General features: G+C 38.4%; 2 protein-coding genes across 3 annotated transcripts in view; one reads left to right on the top strand and one right to left on the bottom strand.

Moving 5' to 3' along the window:
* trappc12 (trafficking protein particle complex subunit 12) overlaps positions 1-9,399 on the top strand; it is a 35,019-nt gene extending 25,620 nt beyond the window's left edge. For both annotated transcript variants that reach the window (XM_067478653.1, XM_067478654.1), the window contains exons 9-12: positions 1,127-1,225; positions 3,179-3,282; positions 6,515-6,602; positions 6,822-9,399. In XM_067478653.1, the coding sequence (XP_067334754.1) occupies positions 1,127-1,225; positions 3,179-3,282; positions 6,515-6,602; positions 6,822-7,064 (534 nt within the window). In that variant the 3' untranslated portion in view covers positions 7,065-9,399. The remainder of the gene's footprint in view (positions 1-1,126; positions 1,226-3,178; positions 3,283-6,514; positions 6,603-6,821) is intronic.
* A 753-nt stretch (positions 9,400-10,152) lies between these two features.
* On the bottom strand, positions 10,153-13,813 carry adi1 (acireductone dioxygenase 1). Its single transcript, XM_067478655.1, has 4 exons — positions 13,258-13,813; positions 12,165-12,284; positions 11,620-11,799; positions 10,153-10,839 (listed from the first exon to the last, which is right to left on the bottom strand). The coding sequence occupies exons 1-4, from the start codon at positions 13,402-13,404 to the stop codon at positions 10,723-10,725; spliced, it is 564 nt and encodes a 187-aa protein (XP_067334756.1). The 5' UTR covers positions 13,405-13,813; the 3' UTR covers positions 10,153-10,722.
* Between the last annotated feature and the right edge of the window lie 5,842 nt (positions 13,814-19,655).

Genomic DNA, 19,655 nt, shown 5'->3' with positions numbered 1-19,655 from the left:
CTTAAAAGATCATTTAAACACTGTGAAAGAAACGTTTCATTCATATTCTTATTTTTGCCAACTTAAAGCTACAGTATATCACTTTTAGCAAATATTTTTATTAGAAATATGCACATATTGTGGAGAGATTCTGTCCTTGCCTCCCACTGACCCCGACTCAAAACAACAATTCTGGCAGCAGTGTAGTAACAATTGCTTTTAAAAGTTTTGAGTGAGGCCTCTGGTTTGATTTAGAAGTTTTACAGCTTCCTATTTATTGTTATTGATAATGACCAATACATGAGGGCTCTGAATAGTGTTGCAGAGCTTAGCACATAGCAGAAGAGAATAATGAAGCAGGGAGAGAGTAGCCTGGCAGAACAGAGTGCATTGACTTTCAGTCTCTTGCTAGCACTAGCTATAGATGCTCAATGTAGCTTTAATTGGTTTATTTTGTGCAGTATTCAGTGTCCAGGCTTATTATTTTTCATCACTGATTGTGTTTGATTTGTATGTGACTTATCGGCCAAAAGATATTGTTGAATTATATTATTGCGATTTAAAGTGTTAACATAAAGATATTTTAAAATATTCTGGTAAAGTTTAAAGTCTATCTCACCCACCTCCACATTTTTCCACAGTCACAATTTTGTTGTTGAATGTCAGAATGTACGGAAGTTTACTAGAATATGTTATTCATACATGCAGTGTAGTCATCAATCAGTTATTTTAAACTCATTTTATGAAGGTTGTTTGACTCAGGTGGAAACTCAATTGTGAAAACTGAGCCAAGGCAGTTGTTAAATACTCTACAGTAATCCACACATACATGCCCAGTACACACACTCTGTGTGCACACACCGCTCTCTGACCTCTTCCCATAACCCTGCTCAGCAGTCCAGTCACCATGTGAACAATGTGCAGCACTGCAGTGTGGAGGTGGGAGGAGGGTCACATCACGCTGCTAATACTCCATATGCTTGATTAATGCCCTCTCTCTTCCTTAACTCTTTTTTTTACCTTGTCTGCCCTCCACCTGTCTCTGTCTCCTACTATTTAACTCACTCACTACTAACTTCTGTCTTTATTTCCACTGCCCTCCATTCTTCACTCTCTTTCCTTTAATCAGTTTCTCCCTCTCTTTTAGGACTACATTCTGGCCGTGGAGACCTATTACTCCATCATACAGTATGAACCTCAGCAGAGAGTTCAGCTGCTTAGTGGCATCGGACGCATCTTCTTGCAGGTAATACTATAGATGCATTATTAATGGGTCTCCAAATCAGTTATTATAGGATAGTGCAAAAGCTTAAAGCAGTGAGAATCAGCTACTTATAAATACACGTAGCCTCAATTCTGACTAGTTAACACATTGTATCTTGTTTGTTTAATGTGTACAAAAATAAAAATGTAATATAAGAAGATCTGTTGTTTAAGAATGAGTTATGCACCCCTCCTCTTTCTTTTATCCACATAGCACTATGCAGGACAGACTGCTTCGAATTTCCTCATTAAACACTTGAAAGCAACAGCAAATAATAAATTCTCCAAAATGTTTCTTGAAAGCACTGTGATGGGAATTAGGAGCAAAAGTACCACTGGGACATTCCTAATTTTGACTGAGCTCTTTGAACTTCCAGCTATAAATGTTGGTTAGATCATTGATGGCTCTGGGCTTGTGACATCTCTGATTTGCACATCTACTTGTTCCTCTACATATATAATGCACACTAATAGTTTATTAAATAGTGAATGGGAGAACTAAGATGTTGAACACTTACTAACAGCTGTTTGGGCCGTGTGCTGGTACAGTAGCTTTCTCATCTCTAAAACAGGGAGCATTGCATTGCAAGTTTTTTAGCAGAGTAGTACAACTTGTTTTTATGCACACTGTACTTTTTTGGTAGCACATAGGTCCATGCTATATCATATCATCATCATATTTTATAGCATAAATATTGTCAGTAATTCCTACCCATGATAAAAAATGTATGTTACGATATTGACTATATAGTTGCGTGATTATGGTTATGTGCTGTTAATATGTCCGTTTCACCCAAACCTAAAGTGTGGAGGAAGGTCAAGCTCACCACTTTGAAGAGTCTGAAGAAAAGTTACAGTGTGGAACTTAAGCTGGCTCACACGAGACTCAGAATCAATCCTCTCTCCTCGGCCCTGCTCACCCTGATCTGAAATAGCTTTGCATCACTTTTTCCCCTCTGCTACACTTTGCACCTCCCTTTAAATAGTCAAAGTCATCAAATAACAATAAATAAAAATGTTACAAAGCTTTCTAATTAAGCAGAAATTGTTGTTTATTCTGATTGGTCAAAAGGGTGATCCTTGCTAAAACATCTGTGATTTACAAGTTGTGACAGAAACCTGAACCAACAGGAGGTGGAAACACATTAACACACAAGCACAAACAGTAACAAGAAGAAGAAAGCAGTTGTAAGGTATGAAAGGTGAAAAACTCCTTAAGCTAAATGGGTTTGCCAGGTTCTTGAAAGCACAAAAAACAACTTTGATATGTATCACGATAACTATCAATATCAACTGATATGAAAAAAATACTGTTACACAGAGCCCTATTAACACATGCTCATCTTCTGCACTCAGCCAAGATAGTTTCATACAAATTCAGTGCTCTTAACTGCTAGTCACTTAAATGCACCCTTGGGGACTTTTCTTTCTAAACACACAAAAGCAAATATTGTAAATGCAGTGCATTCAAAAGCAAATACGCACTGTGAGGAGCCTGAAGGTCTAACAAAAGTGCGGAGCAGTTTTTCTTGTTATTCGGAAAACTGCATTGTTTACATCCATGTTTATTAGCTAGCACTCATCTTCCCTCTTCTTGTGGGCACATTGCTGCTGGTTGCATTATTACCAGTTGTCGATGAGTGAAACCACAAACAGACTACATGGATGTGTTGCGCTATATATATATATATATATATATATATATATATATATATATATATATATATAATATATATATATATATATAGTCATTATTGTTATCCCTTGATATGTTCCTGTATACATTGTTTGCTGGTGCAATGGGACAGTTTTGTCTTGAAGACCATGTAATAACATTTATTTACAGTATGCTCGGCCCATTTTACAATATACTCTCACCTAATACACACACAAAGAGGAGTTGTTAATGTGATGCCTCTGGTTTGTTCTTGGCCAGATTGGAGACGTTAAAACAGCAGAGAAGTACTTCCAAGATGTGGAGAAAGCCTGCCAGATGAAAGAGAGCCAGCCCAGTCACACCATATGCGTGCTGATGAACAGGTACATGTGTGTCATTTAGCACCTCTGGTACAATGTGTGTGCATGTGTTTTTATGCTGCTCAGGATCTTTTTTCGCTCCACGGACGCTTACTTCCTTCAGGGCTTTTTGCAGGTTTATGCTTCCTCCTGTTATGTGATTTAGCACAGGAGGTCACACCTCTGTGGCTCCAGCCTGAGGAGATGTGGAGCATGAGGCAAAGCTCAGGTGACAGAGCCCATGTCACTCACACCGGGTGTGTTGAAGCTCACTTCAACGCAGATGATTGATATCATGCCGTCACACTATTTGTGGCATTTAGTTATTGTTGTTACAGGTTATTCACAGAATGATAAATCAGTAATTAACACATTATGTAAGACCTCATTAAATGTCTGAGGGGAAAAAAACTATTAATATAGACATTTATTAACAATGCACTAGTGTTGGTGAGGATTTGACAGAATTCAGGTAGAAACTGTGTTTGTGGTGTGGGTTTTTGGTCTTCGTAGAGGGCAGCCTCATGCCATAGGGCAATTCTTCAAACTGTTTCTATCCAGACTGAGAGGGGTAGATAATAACCTTCTCCGCACGCTTCAGGGCCTGGGGTCATGCAGGTCTTAGGGTGATGGTGGATGTACCAAAACAGTGAAAATGTGGTAGGACTCCATTATGGAAGTGAGGCTCACCATTGTTGGTTTTGGCAGATTGAACTTCTTCAGCTACCACAAGAAGTGTATCCTCTGCTGTGCCCTCTTTGTTAGGGTCAAGACTTGACTTGCTGTCAACTACGCCTATGCAAAATAGTGTGCCACATATGAAACTATGATCTTTCTGACAGGTTTACCTTCACTTTATATTATATATTCACAATTCACAAGTTTGTTGAAAAAGTCTGTTTTTGGCCACCTGCAGTTTTAATTGTTTTCAGTATTTTTTATTTTTATTTTAATTAAATCCAGCAACATATGAATAAAAGGGTCTGCAAGTGCACAGAGCTCACTGGATACAGCCCTGCTCTGCAAAAAACATTGCCTTCACCAGTCATCTCACTCCTCAACTCTCCACCACCGGGTTCATCATCAATTGTAAAAATAAGAGAAACGTCGGTCTGCTGCAGTACAGACAAACATTGTGTTTGTTGGTGTTATTTAACACCTAAATGATTCCGTTTCATCAAATACTTGCATCAAATATGAAGCAGCATGGTTTCCCACGCCTCCACTAGCCTGTCCATACTCTGATAGCATGCAATAAATGATTGAGGTCCTCCACATCCACTTAATGTAATCTGGAGATTGAAGATTTGTTGCATTAGGAGCTGCTGCAGTGAGCAGCCTAACATAGTTTGATTTCTAACACGGGCCCCAGTCTCCTTGGTAACATTATGTACTGTATATCAGTACTTATTATGCTTTTGCTTGGACCATTTATGGTTAATTGTGGTTTTGTTTTGGGTTGAATGTAATACTCAACGAAGTGGACACAGTTGATTGGGATTTTTAAAGGGATAAGGGCATAGATCATGCGTGCACTTTCTGTTGTTTTTCTGTACGTCACCACCTATTTAACCTCCCACACACATGCACACGCCTCACCTTCAGAGACGACCCCAGTCATGGTGGCGTCATTCGCAAGGTTCAGGAGCTCGATGAACTGTTAAATTAAGGAACACCTGTTGTTGATATAGAAGAAGAAATGTTATGGGGAAAGATCGCAGCCTTTTGGGGAGCTGGTAAAAAGCATGAGAGGACCAGAGTGGAACCCATATCTCCTTAACCACAACTATGGAGCCACTCAATTTATTGTACCTTCTCACTTGACCCAGAAGTTGTTCCAGTTCACAATCTTAGGGTCGGCCTAAAGCTTCTGCTTTGAGCTTCAAGCAAAGACACAGTATCCTTCGCTTAAACCTTTTAGCAGACAGGCACACCATGTTATTAGAAGACTTTTGGTGATCTGGTCACTATGGTCCTCCATCAAATTACAGAAACCACTCAACAGAAATATCTCCTGTAATTAGATTTGACTTGTTTTTGTGTTTTGATTAGTCATCTACAGTATTTGGTAATGAAGCTCTCAAAGCCTGACTGATGTAAGAACCATAAACCAGTTTCTTCAGTCACTGAGAATTGTTCCTCTTTGTATCAACACTACTATTCAGGAAGAGGTGGAACTCTGATGTTTTTCCACAGTAAAATCATAATAGTTAGAATTTGCAGTCAGTCAAAAATCCCTGTTTGTCAGGTAGTAATGTAGTTATAGTTCTGGAATAAAATGACCTGGATGAAATTTACAATTAATTTACTGAATTTCTGTAGATTTACATTTTATGTTTATGGGACACTTAGAGTGGAATTAGGTACTGAAGTGATGTTGTTTCAGATTATCAGTGTACCACATGGCCTATCTGTGGCATTTAACGGAGGTAAACTAGAAGCTAGTAACAGCAAGTTGGATGTGGTCATTTTTGTGCAGGCTTTTATGAACGTTCTCCTGACTTTGTTCAGTTTTGGCTGCTACACACCATCCGCTACAATATCAAAACCACGGATGTTGACATGAATAACATGAATTATCTTAACAACAACATATGGGATATATTAGGCAGCCAGTGAGCAGTCACTTCTTGAAGTTGATGTGAGAGAAGCAGGAAGGCAATTGTTAGGAATTTCGATAAAGGCTGAAGAGCTAGGTCAGTGCAGGTTTTCTCGGGTCTTTCTAGTCTGCAGTGGTAACTGAAGAACAGAGTTGTGGGAACTCAAGGCTCAGCATTGGGTGCTAAGGGCAGCTTGTTTGGTGTGATTCCAAAGAAAGTGCTACTATAGTACAAGTTGTAATGCTACAAAAATGTAATGCTGGTTATGGCCACAGGTGACAGAACACACACAGTATGTCACAGCATGGTAAGAGAGACTAGTGCCCATTTGGACCCCTTTTTACTGCAGAGTGCACCTACAGTTGGCACATGAGCATCAGAACTGGACTGGAGCAATAATAGTTGGTGCCCTGGTCTAATGAATTATTCTTTCTCTTGCATCAGTTGAGTATGTGTCAACATAAATGATATGCTACGGATCTTGTGATATTATTTACCAGAGAACACGTTCAGAGTGAAGTTTATGATTCAATGGGTTAGAGTAGTGTTTGGTGACACAAGAGGAGCTACACAACATTATTCAGGGAGAATATTAGTTGATATGTAATAATTTTTGATTAATGGATCATCAGTGTAGTATTTTTTGTGTTTTCCAGGGCTTTTGTCTACCTCAGTCAGAACAACTACACTGAAGCACATGCATCCTTCACTGAAGTCTTAAAAATTGACCCAAAAAACCCTGTTGTAAGTACAAAACATTCTCTACACAATCATCTGCATCACATTAATAATATAGCCACAGTTTAAAGATTCCTAATATTAGGTCTGTGTAATGTTAGAAACACAACTTAAAGTAATTCTAATGCAGTACCATACATGTACTGCATGTGTCAATTATCAAACAAAATTGGTTAAACATTTAAACTCTTTGTCTATTCTTCCCTGCTTCCTATGCAATTCCAGGCCAACAACAATGCAGCAGTGTGCCTGCTGTACCTCGGCCGTTTGAAAGAGTCTCTGGGACAGCTCGAGGGTCTGGTGCAGCAGGACCCAGCTCTCTATCTCCACGAGAGCGTCCTCTTCAACCTGACCACTATGTACGAGCTAGAGTCGTCTCGCAGCACCCAGAAGAAGCAGGCTCTGCTGGAGGCGGTGGCCTGCCGGGAAGGGGACAGCTTCAACACGCAGTGCCTCAAGCTGGTCTAAGAGGCAGGAGGTTGGACTGGTAGAGGACACACATCACTGCTTTCTCCCCCATTGCGACAGGGAATAAAACCTCATCAGTGTGATCTGTAGCTCCTATGAAAGTGTGGTCACAGAAAAGTTGATGTTTAGTGCTTGTTTAAGTTTCCCAAAAACAAGAACTGGTGATCTGGGGGAGTTTGGGAGGCCAAGCCCCAGTCTACACTTCCTTTTATGTCCACGTACAGGGTACACAGCACTCCAGTCCCGTTTGAAGGGTGAGCCAGAAGTGAACCTCATAGTTATTTACAGAACCGATGTCCAGCTTACACATGTTGTGGAATTACATTTTGGATAGAAAATACAAATATTTTTATGAAAAAATTACTATTTGCTTTCTTGTTAAAAGTTAGATGGGAGGATTGATATCATTTCCATAGCTGTACAGTAAAGATGAAGCTTGCTAAAAAGGGACTTGGTTTAGCAGACTGGAAATGGTTAAACTGCTACTGTAGCTCTTTTTTCTTGTACTAGGGGTCTAAAGCTCACTAACCCTCTGGTTCTCAAAGCGGGGGCCTCCACGGGGTGTCAGTGAGCTTCAGCAAATTGGAAAAAAGATGAGGAAAAATGCTAAACAAAAGAAGAAGACTAAAATCAAATCATAACTGTACTAATAATGCTTACGAAATATAGTTTAGATTTAAGATTTGGTTTCTTAATGTCAATGTGTTTGTGAATAGGGTTTTAAGATATTTTCCAAAAGGGGGGCCTCCGCTATAGGCTAATGATAAGCTGGGAACCCCTCGCCCTGATACATGTTACATATCATTTAGTAGTACAGTAAGTGTGAACTTTTGCCGTTTTACACCGTGTTGTGTACTAGTCTATATGTCGTGATCAGGCCCAGTGATCTGCAGAGGTTGCCAAGCAACAAGCAGAGACTTCCTGCACCCAGACAATAAAGAATAGACTGAGGAACCCGTACAACCTGCAAGGCAAAGGGTCATTGGCTAACACGAGTTACTCACATGACCCCCGGTCTTATGATCAGCCGCTGCTGCTACCGAGCTAATCTGCTAACAAGTTAACTATGCAAGCTATTGTTGCAGTGTTTTCTTTTAGACCATACTAGTTTTAGATTAGTATCATGGTATCAATATTCTCATTAAACTCTTGGTAAGAATGCAAATAAATATACTTCACAAAATATCAAGCTATCCTTTTTAATCTTGGTAATTTTTCTCAAAGAACTATTAGTCACACCACTAGAGGAATCCTACTACTGTACAAAATGGCCTCATTACACACATGCTAATTGCACTACACACTCAAGAGTAGTTTTAAGGGAGTTGCAGGCTGATAATGTGAAGCTTGACATGGGCATTATCCTGAGCTTCACTGAGCTTAAAGACTAATAAATATCCACTGAGGTCCTGTCAGCACTTCTTCCTCAGCAGACACCTGTAAAACTGGATTAACAGTCAAAGACCACTTCATTTCAGCTGCCTGTTTTGTGAGGTTTATGAACTCATGTAGAGAAAATGTATAAGCCTTTCAGATTTCATTAAATTCTGTCTTCTAAACAAGAGGAGGTCATGTAAGATATTTAAAATCCAAAATTGCACATATCAGATTTGGTAGATTTATGTTTTAATGATTATATAATAATGCTCGTCTTGTTAAACCTTTTATTGATTTGTTTCCGGTTTAATTATCACTGTTTACATACTTGTTTTGATCATATTTATGTATATAAAAAACATTTTGTTTTACCTTAAATAAAACTGCTCTTCTGAATCAACTTGCATCATTAAACTGAACACGCTCACTAAATAGAGGGGGGTGTAAAAATCCAAGATGATGATGACTGATGATGATGCTTCTGTTTTGAATTCATTTTGAATGTACAGTTATACAAAATCTTGTGATTGAAAAGATACATTTTTGAAACATGGATTAATTTCATAATACCTTAGAACATCATGTTGGCCTTTTATTCTAATGACAGCATGTGCTCAAGATGCACTTCTCAAAGTGTGATGTAATGATGTTTTAAGGTCTTGTGAATGGTACTGCACATTCACACATGATTCATTATACATTTGCATCATTTTCTCTCTCCTGTTCATGTCTTTACATACGCTGTTATCAGTCCTAAACTTCTTCTGTTACCAAAACATTTTCATGTTCCACTGTTAATCTTTGATATGTTTGGTCTTGCTTCGTTTAGAGTCCACTGAGACCACTACTTTTTCTGATTGCACTGTTAATTAGCCAGTTGTTCACAGCACCTGAGGGTGGTCTCCCTATTGATGCATTCAAATACAACTGATCCTGTCCATTGTCACAGATCCATGAACTTCCTCTTTGAAAGAAAAAAAAACTCCTCTTTGCTACTAACAGTTTGACTTCTGACTCTTCCATTTAGTTCTGACTCTGTGTTTCCCACTATCAATTGTTGGTCAGTACGTTCTGCTGGTAACTTGACAGTCATATTTATAGCAGGTGAACAAGAATCTAATGAGACAAAATCCACAAGTGTGGATGTGCTGAAGTAGATAACTTAATACTTCTGTCAGACTTTTTGGTAACAATTTTACAGGCCCTGTATTTATAGTTTTCTTGGAAAGTTTTGTAGGAACTCCATCAAACAGATCTGAATGTTTACTACCAGGATAAACTGGACCTGTGAACTACAATGACTCAGTAGAGCTTCCCTCTACATGCAATCTCAGTGAAAGGGGACATAATCTTAACCCTAAACTTCCCATAACAATGTGTATTCAGCAAGTACAAATGTTCTTTCATCACCATAACTTTAATTTCTGATGAATAAATGTTTGTACTAGCTCAGAGAGCATTAAATAGGTTGATGAAACAAATGATTTGTTTTACTTTTTGCCATTTCAAAGTGATGCAAACTTTTGCAGTCAGCTGTACCAGCCAGTTTCCAAGATACTATCTAGAAAATACGGGACCTTTACAATAAATTCCTATGTCTCTAATCCATCAAACTTTACAATTATTTACAGTCTCACATAAAAATACAAAGATTTAGAGTTTGTCTCAGACATTTGTAGCCACAGTGTACTAACAGAAAACACACACACACTGAAAATAGCAGCAGTTTATTGTCAGATGAATAAAACATTAATATTCATAGAAGCCATGTGCACAAATTCCATAACCATCACCAGATGGAGATTCAGAGAGACTTTAATATGACAATGGCAACACCACTAGTCAACTGTATTACTCCAGTATATCTGTGTACTGTCTACTGAGTGTGACAGTAACTGCAGTACCAAACTAGGTAAAGTGAATAGGGCACTACAGATTGTCCAAAGGTGGAAGAAGTTTTCAGACCCTAATTTCTACCCGTATTGACAACAGGTGATGTCTAAACCTGGGAAAATAGCACCTTACAAGAGTAAACAAAGCTATATTGCATTAGATACATAAGTATTAACTTTTCAATGTAAATTGCACCGGAAGACCTCATTTTGTGTAATTTATCACTAAAAAGCGCAATAGTGTTGACATTGGCACATATTAAAGGTTTCCTTGGCTGTGGGATGTTTTCTCAACATTCTAACTGCAAACCTGCGTTTATTGGCCAGGCTGAATCATATTAGAGGACAGAATGCACTTTGTGGTTCACATGGTGGGATGCAGCTCTTTATCAGGATCCCTGCAGAGAAGCCACATACTTCTGACGAATGTCGAAGTCATCAGCTGGACGATTGTACGCCTTCCACACAGGCTCCCCCACAAACAGCCTCATGGCTTTAGTGTAGTTCTGCAGAAACAGTGTTCAGTTCAGTCACTAATACTGCCTTTAGTTAAAAGTCTCAAAGTGGAAAAAGAAAACCTAAAAACTAATGATAGCAATAGTGAAGACAATGTTAACAGATTTAACATTCGCTCAGCTGCAGCACTTTGCAAGCCAGCACTATGTGCATTCATTTAAAGTGTAAATGACGACACAATTTCCTGCGTTTACCTAAATAAACACCATCTGACAATGCACATCTGCTTCTTCTGAGTTCAGCTGTACAGTATGTTACACCAGTCAGGATGTAGTGTTATTCAAATATTATGCTTTACTGCAGCAAATGACCAATTCTTCCCGATGCCCCGATTTTATCTAATCTCATGTACTGAGGTGCATTGTGAAAGTTTTTAAATTTACTAGTCACAGGGCACTTACCATGTAGCTTTAACCTCCACAAATAAATAGTAAAAAGCAACTTACACAGCTACAGGACAACTGGTTCAGCACTAAGCATCTAGGCTTCAAATGTCTATTACACTGTAGCATCACTGCTTCCATTACATTTCAGTACATTTTTATATAACTTGTTTTATTACTAACTGAGACCTGTGAACACAAGGAATTGGGCTTTTTCAGAACGCAAATGCTCGGGAATGCACATTTTTTCAAGATACAAAAAGTCTGTGGACCCTTTCCAAAAGCATGTAAAACGTGATTTTAGGATACAGTTTCTCCAATGCTGAATGCAATAACATTATTATTAGTAGTAGTAGTAGTAGTAGTAGCTGATGGTGTCAGACGTACTGTCTCATCCAGGGTGAAGCGGTGATAGATGCCTGCTGGCAGGGTTATCAAGTCTCCCTTGCTCATTGCAATTCTGATCCATCTGTCTTCTTTGTCCCTGACATCAAAGTAGGCCTGACCATCCAGAATGTAGCGGATCTCATCATCCAAGTGCAGATGCTCCTCAAAGAACATCTTCAGCTGAAAGAACAGTCAGACAAGAAGAAAATGAGGCCTGACTAATGGTGGTTTCTCTGCTGAATTGTAAAACATCCAGTTCAAGTGCTAGCTGTGTCATTGTCTTTGCCAGTGAGTGCAAAAGATGGTCATATAGAGGTCATAAGCCACTGTAGCCTATTATAATTATTCTCCATAGCTCATAAAACCTCCTAATGCAGTGAATACATCTCACTCCACTCCAGTTCACTTTTAAGTGTCTGAATCGTCTTCACTAATGAAGCAGCAACAAGTCAAAATCTAAAAAAAAAAAAAAAAACATCATTTTTTAGGAGATATTGCCTGTTTTAAAGGCACACGGCTTCTGTGGTTTGAAGCACTTAGGTTACCTTTTTTTCATAATCAGGTAGTGTGTCCTTGTGAATGGTGATGATGTCCATGTAGGAGTAGCCCTGCTCTTTGCGGATCTTTTCCAGTTCTGGGTCCGTTTCATAGATGTCAGCATTCAGCTGCAACAACAGGTCAAAAGCTGTTACCAGTAAATAAACTCATGTGTGGAAAGTGACGGCTACTAAAAGCTGTTTGTGACTAAAATAAAGTGGTTTACATCTTAATACCAACTCTCACCTGATCTACAGTGATTGTCCCCACTAAATCGGCCAAAAATCTGAGGGTCATCATCGACGACCAACTGAGCTTTAAGGACCACATCTCCTCATTCTCTAAAACATCAGGAAGATCAGACCCTACATCACGGAATATACAACCCAACTCATTGTACAGGCGCTGTTCACATCTCGTCTCAATTACTGCAACGCTTTGTTTATGGGGTTACCAGTATCCACAATCAAACCCTTGCAGATGATCCAAAATGCAGCAGCTCGCCTCATTTTTAATCAGCAGAAAAGGACTCATGTGACACCACTCTTCAGATCTCTACACTGGCTTCCTGTAGCTGCTCGCATCGGGTTCACAGCTCTGTCTTTGCTCACAGGGTGGTTAACTCGACAGCTCCTGCTTGCCTCAACTTGCAAGTCTACAATCCTTCCCGGTCTGCCAACGAACGACGTCTGGTGGTCCCAGCACCGTATAGAAGACACCAAGCAAAACTTTTTAGCACAATGATCCCACGATGGTGGAACGAGCTACCAAACTCTCCACGCTCAGCAAACTCTCTCCCAATATTCAAAAAACTGCTGAAAACTGAACTCTTCCGCATATGCACTTAAATCTATAAACAAAAAAAAAATCCCTTTCTGCTCTTTCTCGCACTTGCATCTTGTGAACTGTGAACACTTTTCTGATAGGACTTTTCTTTGATGTTTTGTCCTTGACTTAGATTCTTGCTGCCTTGTACCTCACTGTAAGTCGTGGGTGTACTGTATTTTTTCTAAAGTCCCAGTGGTTATGTAACCTGAGTGAGAATTTACAGAGGTTTTGTAAATGAATAGACCTAATTAATTAAAGCCGCTGTAACGTTACCTTCCAGTAAAACACCCCAAGCTTTTTTAGTTCGTCCAAAGAAACAGGCTGGTTTGGCTTCAGTCTGTGGGGCTTCCTCTGGTCTTCATCCGACCTGTCCATGTACCAGGCTTCTATCCCCATACTGACGCGTAAACAGCCGCACATCAGCAGCGAACACGCTTTAAGTGAAGAGGGCTGGAGTTGCTTGTCACGTGACTGCAGTCACTTCCTGTATTAGACCATGACGCCTTCACGCACCCTGGTAAAGCCGCAGAAGAAAATAGCATCCAGACCTTTTAGTATGTTTTAGATTCAACAATGTACATTATCTTTGCTTCCCAAATTTACACTGAGCTAAAGGCAATGTGTTCACATAATGAAATAAAATTTAACACGTTTTATTTTTATAAAATTGCTACCAGACGTGTAGTTTTGTTCTGTTTCTGTTTTTGGCGCTAGAAAGTAACGAAGCTCCACACACAGGACAGTAATTACAAAAAATATCTATAAACTGAAAGATAATATGACATAATGATAAGAAAAACTCTATGTATCTAAATTATAATTAACCTTATAATGTGATATATGAATATATTAATGTTTCCAAATATTTTGTGAGCTACCAAAATGTTATATCTACAAATAGAAATGGCTGGGATTCAGCCCGTATATTCAACTAAAGTATTATTTACAGTATTTACACAATTATTCACACTAAACACATACTTAAAGCTTTTTCTCTGTCCAAAAACATATGGACCTGGCTTTAAAAGTGAATGCTGTTTCACAGAACATGTCCTAACAAAATCGGCGTAACTTAATTTTTCCATAAGAAAACATACAATGTTATAAAGCCTAAATATCTTTCTCCATTCATCCATAGTAGAAAACAAAGATTAGCATTTTGCTCATCAGGCTCTCTGTTCTCTCTAAAGTGGTGAACAATGCAAAGTAAAGTTGTGTTTAAACCGTTTTTTTATGATTTGTGGCCTGATGATGAAAGCTTGGGAGCTTAAGAGCACACACCCTAACAAAAAGTCTATTACCACACACTTACTGAATAATTTCTTATTAAAGTCAAATCAGAAATTGCATTGATTACCTCATATTCAATTCCAATTAACCACCCTTCAGATTAAATCTGAAACTGTGCCCATGTGTGTCTACTTAACTTCTATGGTCAGAGGAACATTGGTGGAGTCACATGTATTATTCGAAGTCAAGTAATGCCCCCACTGGTCACAGTGGAAAACTACTACTTCAAGCTAACATTTCATAATAACAATAATTATAATAATAATACTTAAATACTAACAACATGGTAATGTTATTAGAATAATAGAAGACCACTACTATTACTAGTATCAGTACCTGTATTAGTAGGTATGGATCAATGCAATTAGGTAGGGATATAAAGATATTTCAAACTTTTTTTTATCATTTTTATTTTGAAATGTGACATTTCAGTATTTTGACATGTTTACGTTCAGAGTGGCCGTTTGGAACAAGCTTTTTTTTTTCAGGTAAAACAACCTCAGAATCAGACGGTCATCACAAACAAAACTCCTGAGCTCAATCATTCTACTCTGATGATCCTAAGCTTCTAAACTCTGCATGCTCAGCAACCCCACTTCCAATATTCCAAAGAAATGCTAAAAACATAATTCTTCCGCAACTACCTATCCACTTGAATCTTAAAATACTTATGGTTTAAAAGAAATCCTGTTTCCTGGACTTGCATCTTTTTCTCATAGCACTTTGCCTCATGTCTTGTCCTTGACTTCGAATTTTGCTTGTACCTCACTTGTAAGTAATTTTTAAAATAGGCGTATGCCAAATGACTAAATGTAAATGTCCTTGCAGAGGTAGAAAAAGCGGATCAACAAGGATGGAATTCAAACCCATGCGTGCAGAGCACAATGAATTAGAATGAACTTGGTTTTTGAAATATTATTATTGTCATTTTTTTTATTATTATTATTATTGTTGTTGTTGTTGTTGTAGTGGTAGTAGTAGTAGCAATAGCATTAAACATTCCAGTTAGTTAAGTTTTAATACATTTTTTAATGCTGATTTGTGAGTTAGAGCATTTATCTAATATATAGTGTATATAACCAAGAATTTCATCCAAACATGTAGACTGTGCATATCTGGATTCATGGGCCATATGTGAAGCGATTATAAATAAAATGTCAAACTAGCATGTTTATCTTCATTAAAGTTTCTCTAGGAACAGTGCAGCTAAATGTTAGACTTCCTTCTTATTGATTCTGCCAAACTCTCGTTGTTCCCATCATGTTGTGGCTCTGGTTCTACCACTTTTACCATTTGACATTTTTCTTTGCCTCTATTCCCTTTTAGTTTGAAATGAGGCCAATTGATTAAGTTGTTTGAGTTTCTCCTGACCACAGTAACCTTGCACTAGATTAGAGTGGACCTTGCACTATAAAGTGTAGTACTGTTATATGCCGTGTGGTCACCACTGGTCTTACGTTATCTGTGCAGTGAACAATAGTACATTCAGCACCTGCCTCAGACATTAAAAAGTGCCTTTCTTTACATGTTTATGAACCACTGCTTTTTACTTCACAAACTGTTATTTTACAAACTGTTATGTTCCACAATTATTTTGTGCCCTTTTCATTTACTAAATGTCAGTTAGAAGGAAATGTGAACGTTGACTAGGAAAATCTTAGAATAAAAATGTGTGTTCCTCAGCAGTTCAACATTATGTTACTGTCATAAACCTTCTTGATAAACACACAATAGTGGCAGTGAAACCACCAGAGGGCACCACACTTCACTAAAAGACAAAGGACACACCAGCTGATTTCATCAAGCAGAGTTAGATAGAACAGGTCTGACTGTGGTCCATCTTGATGTGGCTCATTAAAAAACAAGCAGACCAAACTGAAATGTCAGCCACAGGATTCACATTTCAGTCTAAAAATAGGGATTTTTGTATGAAAGAATCCAAAGTAGTTATGTGTCCTTTGTTTCAAGGTGAACCCCAGCACCTCGGCCTCGGCACCATGTGGATGTGTTATATCAGCTGGAACGTGTTACTGCTCTACATACATCAACACTGAACACAGAGACACACACACATTGCTGGGACATAATAAATGATGGGAGTTTATGCTCGAACAGGTCTCTGCCGGGAAATGTATAAAATTATTACACAAATAAATAATTTCAAGCTAATTTAACTTTAAATTTCTTCTTTATGTTATTGGAAACTACACAGATTGTGCATGACATTAACACCACTTGGTGATTTAATATAAAAATATGATATGGTTTTATAAGAATATGATGATAAGAAAATGCTGATGTGTCATTATGGGTTAACGACCTGATTGCAACATTTGACCCTTATTTATTTGTAATTACTGCACATGCCCTAATTACTATAATCAGTATTGTTTAAAATATTTAGATGTCTTAGGGGAGTATTTACCTACTTTTGTTCTTAAAGTAAAATGTAGATTATCAGCTGAGTACTTTTACTTGAGTAAAGATTTGAACATAATTTGTTAAGTCCAAATCTTGCAGTTTTCTTTGAGTGTTGAGTCTCTGTACTTCTAACACCTCTGTGTATCACAGTGCATCGCAGTTTGACGTGTATGAGGTTCACTCAACACAAAACTAGTTCATGCATCCTCTGCAAATGTTCTTTTAATTTCTGTCACCATGATGCTAACTGCCTTTAATAAATTAGATTTTCCCAGCGAGAAAAAAAAAACATGTCGAAGTTTAGTGTTAAATTCAGTCTTTTCCTTAATACAGTTTGGTTGTCACTGAGAGCAGCTTGAAATCATGGTTATTCTGATAGAGCTCAGCTCATAACTACTTAATTTGCACAATTAATCCAAATTAGTCAAATAATGTATTGTAATTCTTAATTGGTGTAAAATTATAAGGCAACACTTTAACCCATATTTCTAGATTCAAACCAAAAGTTAACTTGTAAAGACATCAAAACATATGAGGACACACACACACACACACACCAACACACACACAGAGAGACACACACAACCTTTTTGCTCTATTTTAGCTCAGTCCAGTCTCAGATAGAGCATCAGGTTATGATCTGCTGGCAGCTTCCCTGTGGGCTCAGTGCTTCAAACTTCCTGAGCTCAAAAAAATGACCCAGAATATGTAACACATCAAAGCCTCACATTCGGTTCCCAAACGTGACGGCTTTTAATAATCAACAGTATGTTTTATACATCCACCAGCAGCAGCAGGGGGCATGTCCTCTAATGCCATAGTCAGTTATTAACAATAATGCAGATGCTACCTGTAGATGCTAACCGGAGTTTAATTTTGAACTGAAGTAGGAAAAAAAGACCTGCACACTGCACTGCACAGCACTCCCACGTAATTTAGTAACATTTCCAGAGCAACATGTTCGAGCTAACAGAAATCTTGGCCAGGCATTGTCCTAAAAATAAAATCATTAAACTTACATCCTGATTTAACTTACAAGGCCTCATGCAGCAGCAGCAGCTGTCTGATAATGTCACAGCCAAACTTAGTGACTAATACATATATTAATGACTTTTATAAAATACTTACTACTACTGAAATTACATTTTTAGAAACAGTCCATGAATATTGTGGTGATTCTTACCTGAAAAAAGTTTAATTCCATACTTATTTTAAAATCAGTCTAAAGCTGCAGTTATTAGTATCTTATATAAATAATGCAATTAATTGCATCTCTTTTGCTCAAAGTGACAAACCCAACACTGTGGTTGCCCTCAGCTCCACTGAGGTTTTTAGTTACATTGTGTTGTTTCTGCAATGTAGATAGTGAAGCTGCCAAGTCAGTGTGAGTGTGAATGTGTGTGTGTGTGTGTGTGTGTGTGTGTGTGTGTGTGTGTGTGTGTGTGTGTGTGTGTGTTTGTGGTTATTAGGTTAAGCTTTCCTCTAATTTAGAGAGTGGTGATATATACATCAGTGCAAACATTAGCAGCTACTGCAGCTAATGATCATCTGTGAATTAACACTGTAGCTAATGTTTCTTCTTTGTCGTTTACACTCAACCATCTGACGCTCCCAAGACACATGAAGTGTAAAACGGGGTTTGGTACTCAGTGAAGAAAAGCTGCACTAACACGAGAGAGATTATTGGAATTACAGTCATCGTCTGGCCTTATGCTTGACCCCTTTAAATTAATTGCTATTGTTGTTCTGTGTCTCCTGGATGTGTGATTAAGCAATTATTTTCTAACACATCCACCATAGCAACTTATAAAATTTAGGGGGAGTTGTCTGCTGTGTCCTTGGGTGATGCTGACTGACAGCAAGGATGCAGTCATTTGATTTTTGAGCTGCTTCCATTGTTAACTACTGTACATATAGTATAGTGTTAACGACGATCATCCTCAGTTCGGGCAGGATCTGTTTATCTCCACTGATTCTCTGCAAAACAACAGATTTTCTGGAATGATATGACCGAGAGACGAATTTGGAGCTGCTTTCCTGTGATAAAAGCCCCAGTCAGCATTATGTAATCTGTCTTTAAAGTCCCAGTCCACTATCTGCCAGGTATCTGCAGGGAGGGGAACGCATACGTACACACACACACACACACACACACACTTTTGCTGTGGTGGCCAACATATCAGCCCACATTGCTTCTTTCTCTGAGTGCTAGCCCAAGGTTTAAAATAGCTGTGTTTCTCTCTCAGGTCTTTACCATCATATTTGTGATGGTCTTATATAATCTGCACTTCCTGATCTTCTCTTCCTCTTCATCACAGTGCTTGTATCATATTTTCCCTCTGTCTATATTCCATTCTCTCTCACTCTGTCTTCAGTATAGCTTTAACTCCAAAAGGAAACAAGAAAGAAACTGTGTTTCTGTTTGTACAGTAAAGGTAGCCATTCTGCTTCAGCCTAAACACACTGGCAAAAGATAGAATCCCCGCTATCAGCTATTGATGGTGTTTAATGTGGTAATTACTGTAATAAATGCCTCAAACATAAAGGAGCGCTAATAGTGCTGGATTTTATTCATGTTGCACAGAGCTTTCATGACTTGGCCTCCCTTAGCCATCTGCTAACTCTCTCGTGAGCTTTTGTTCCAAACCCAAACCTGAAAAGGACAAATAAACATTAGGATCTCATGCATGGATGTTATCAGCCATAGTGAACTAAATGCTGGACTAAGTCTTGCAAACATGTTTGTAAACTTTCTATATAATTGTTGTATTTAATGGTAAATGTTCTGCACTTATATAGCACTTTTCTACCTATTGGCCCTCAAAGCGCTTTACACTGCTTCTTATTTACCCATTCACACTCAGAATCACACACACACTAACACACCGATGGGGGAGCTGCTATGCAGCTGGCCAACTCTCACCGGGAGCAACTAAGTTGGGGTTCAGTGTCTTGCTGAA

Source organism: Channa argus, chromosome 16 (assembly GCF_033026475.1).
Source record: "Channa argus isolate prfri chromosome 16, Channa argus male v1.0, whole genome shotgun sequence".
In the NCBI taxonomy this organism is placed as follows: domain Eukaryota; kingdom Metazoa; phylum Chordata; class Actinopteri; order Anabantiformes; family Channidae; genus Channa; species Channa argus.
The sequence above is the reverse complement of the archived record's forward strand: the minus strand, read 5'-3'. Positions and strand labels throughout refer to the sequence as shown.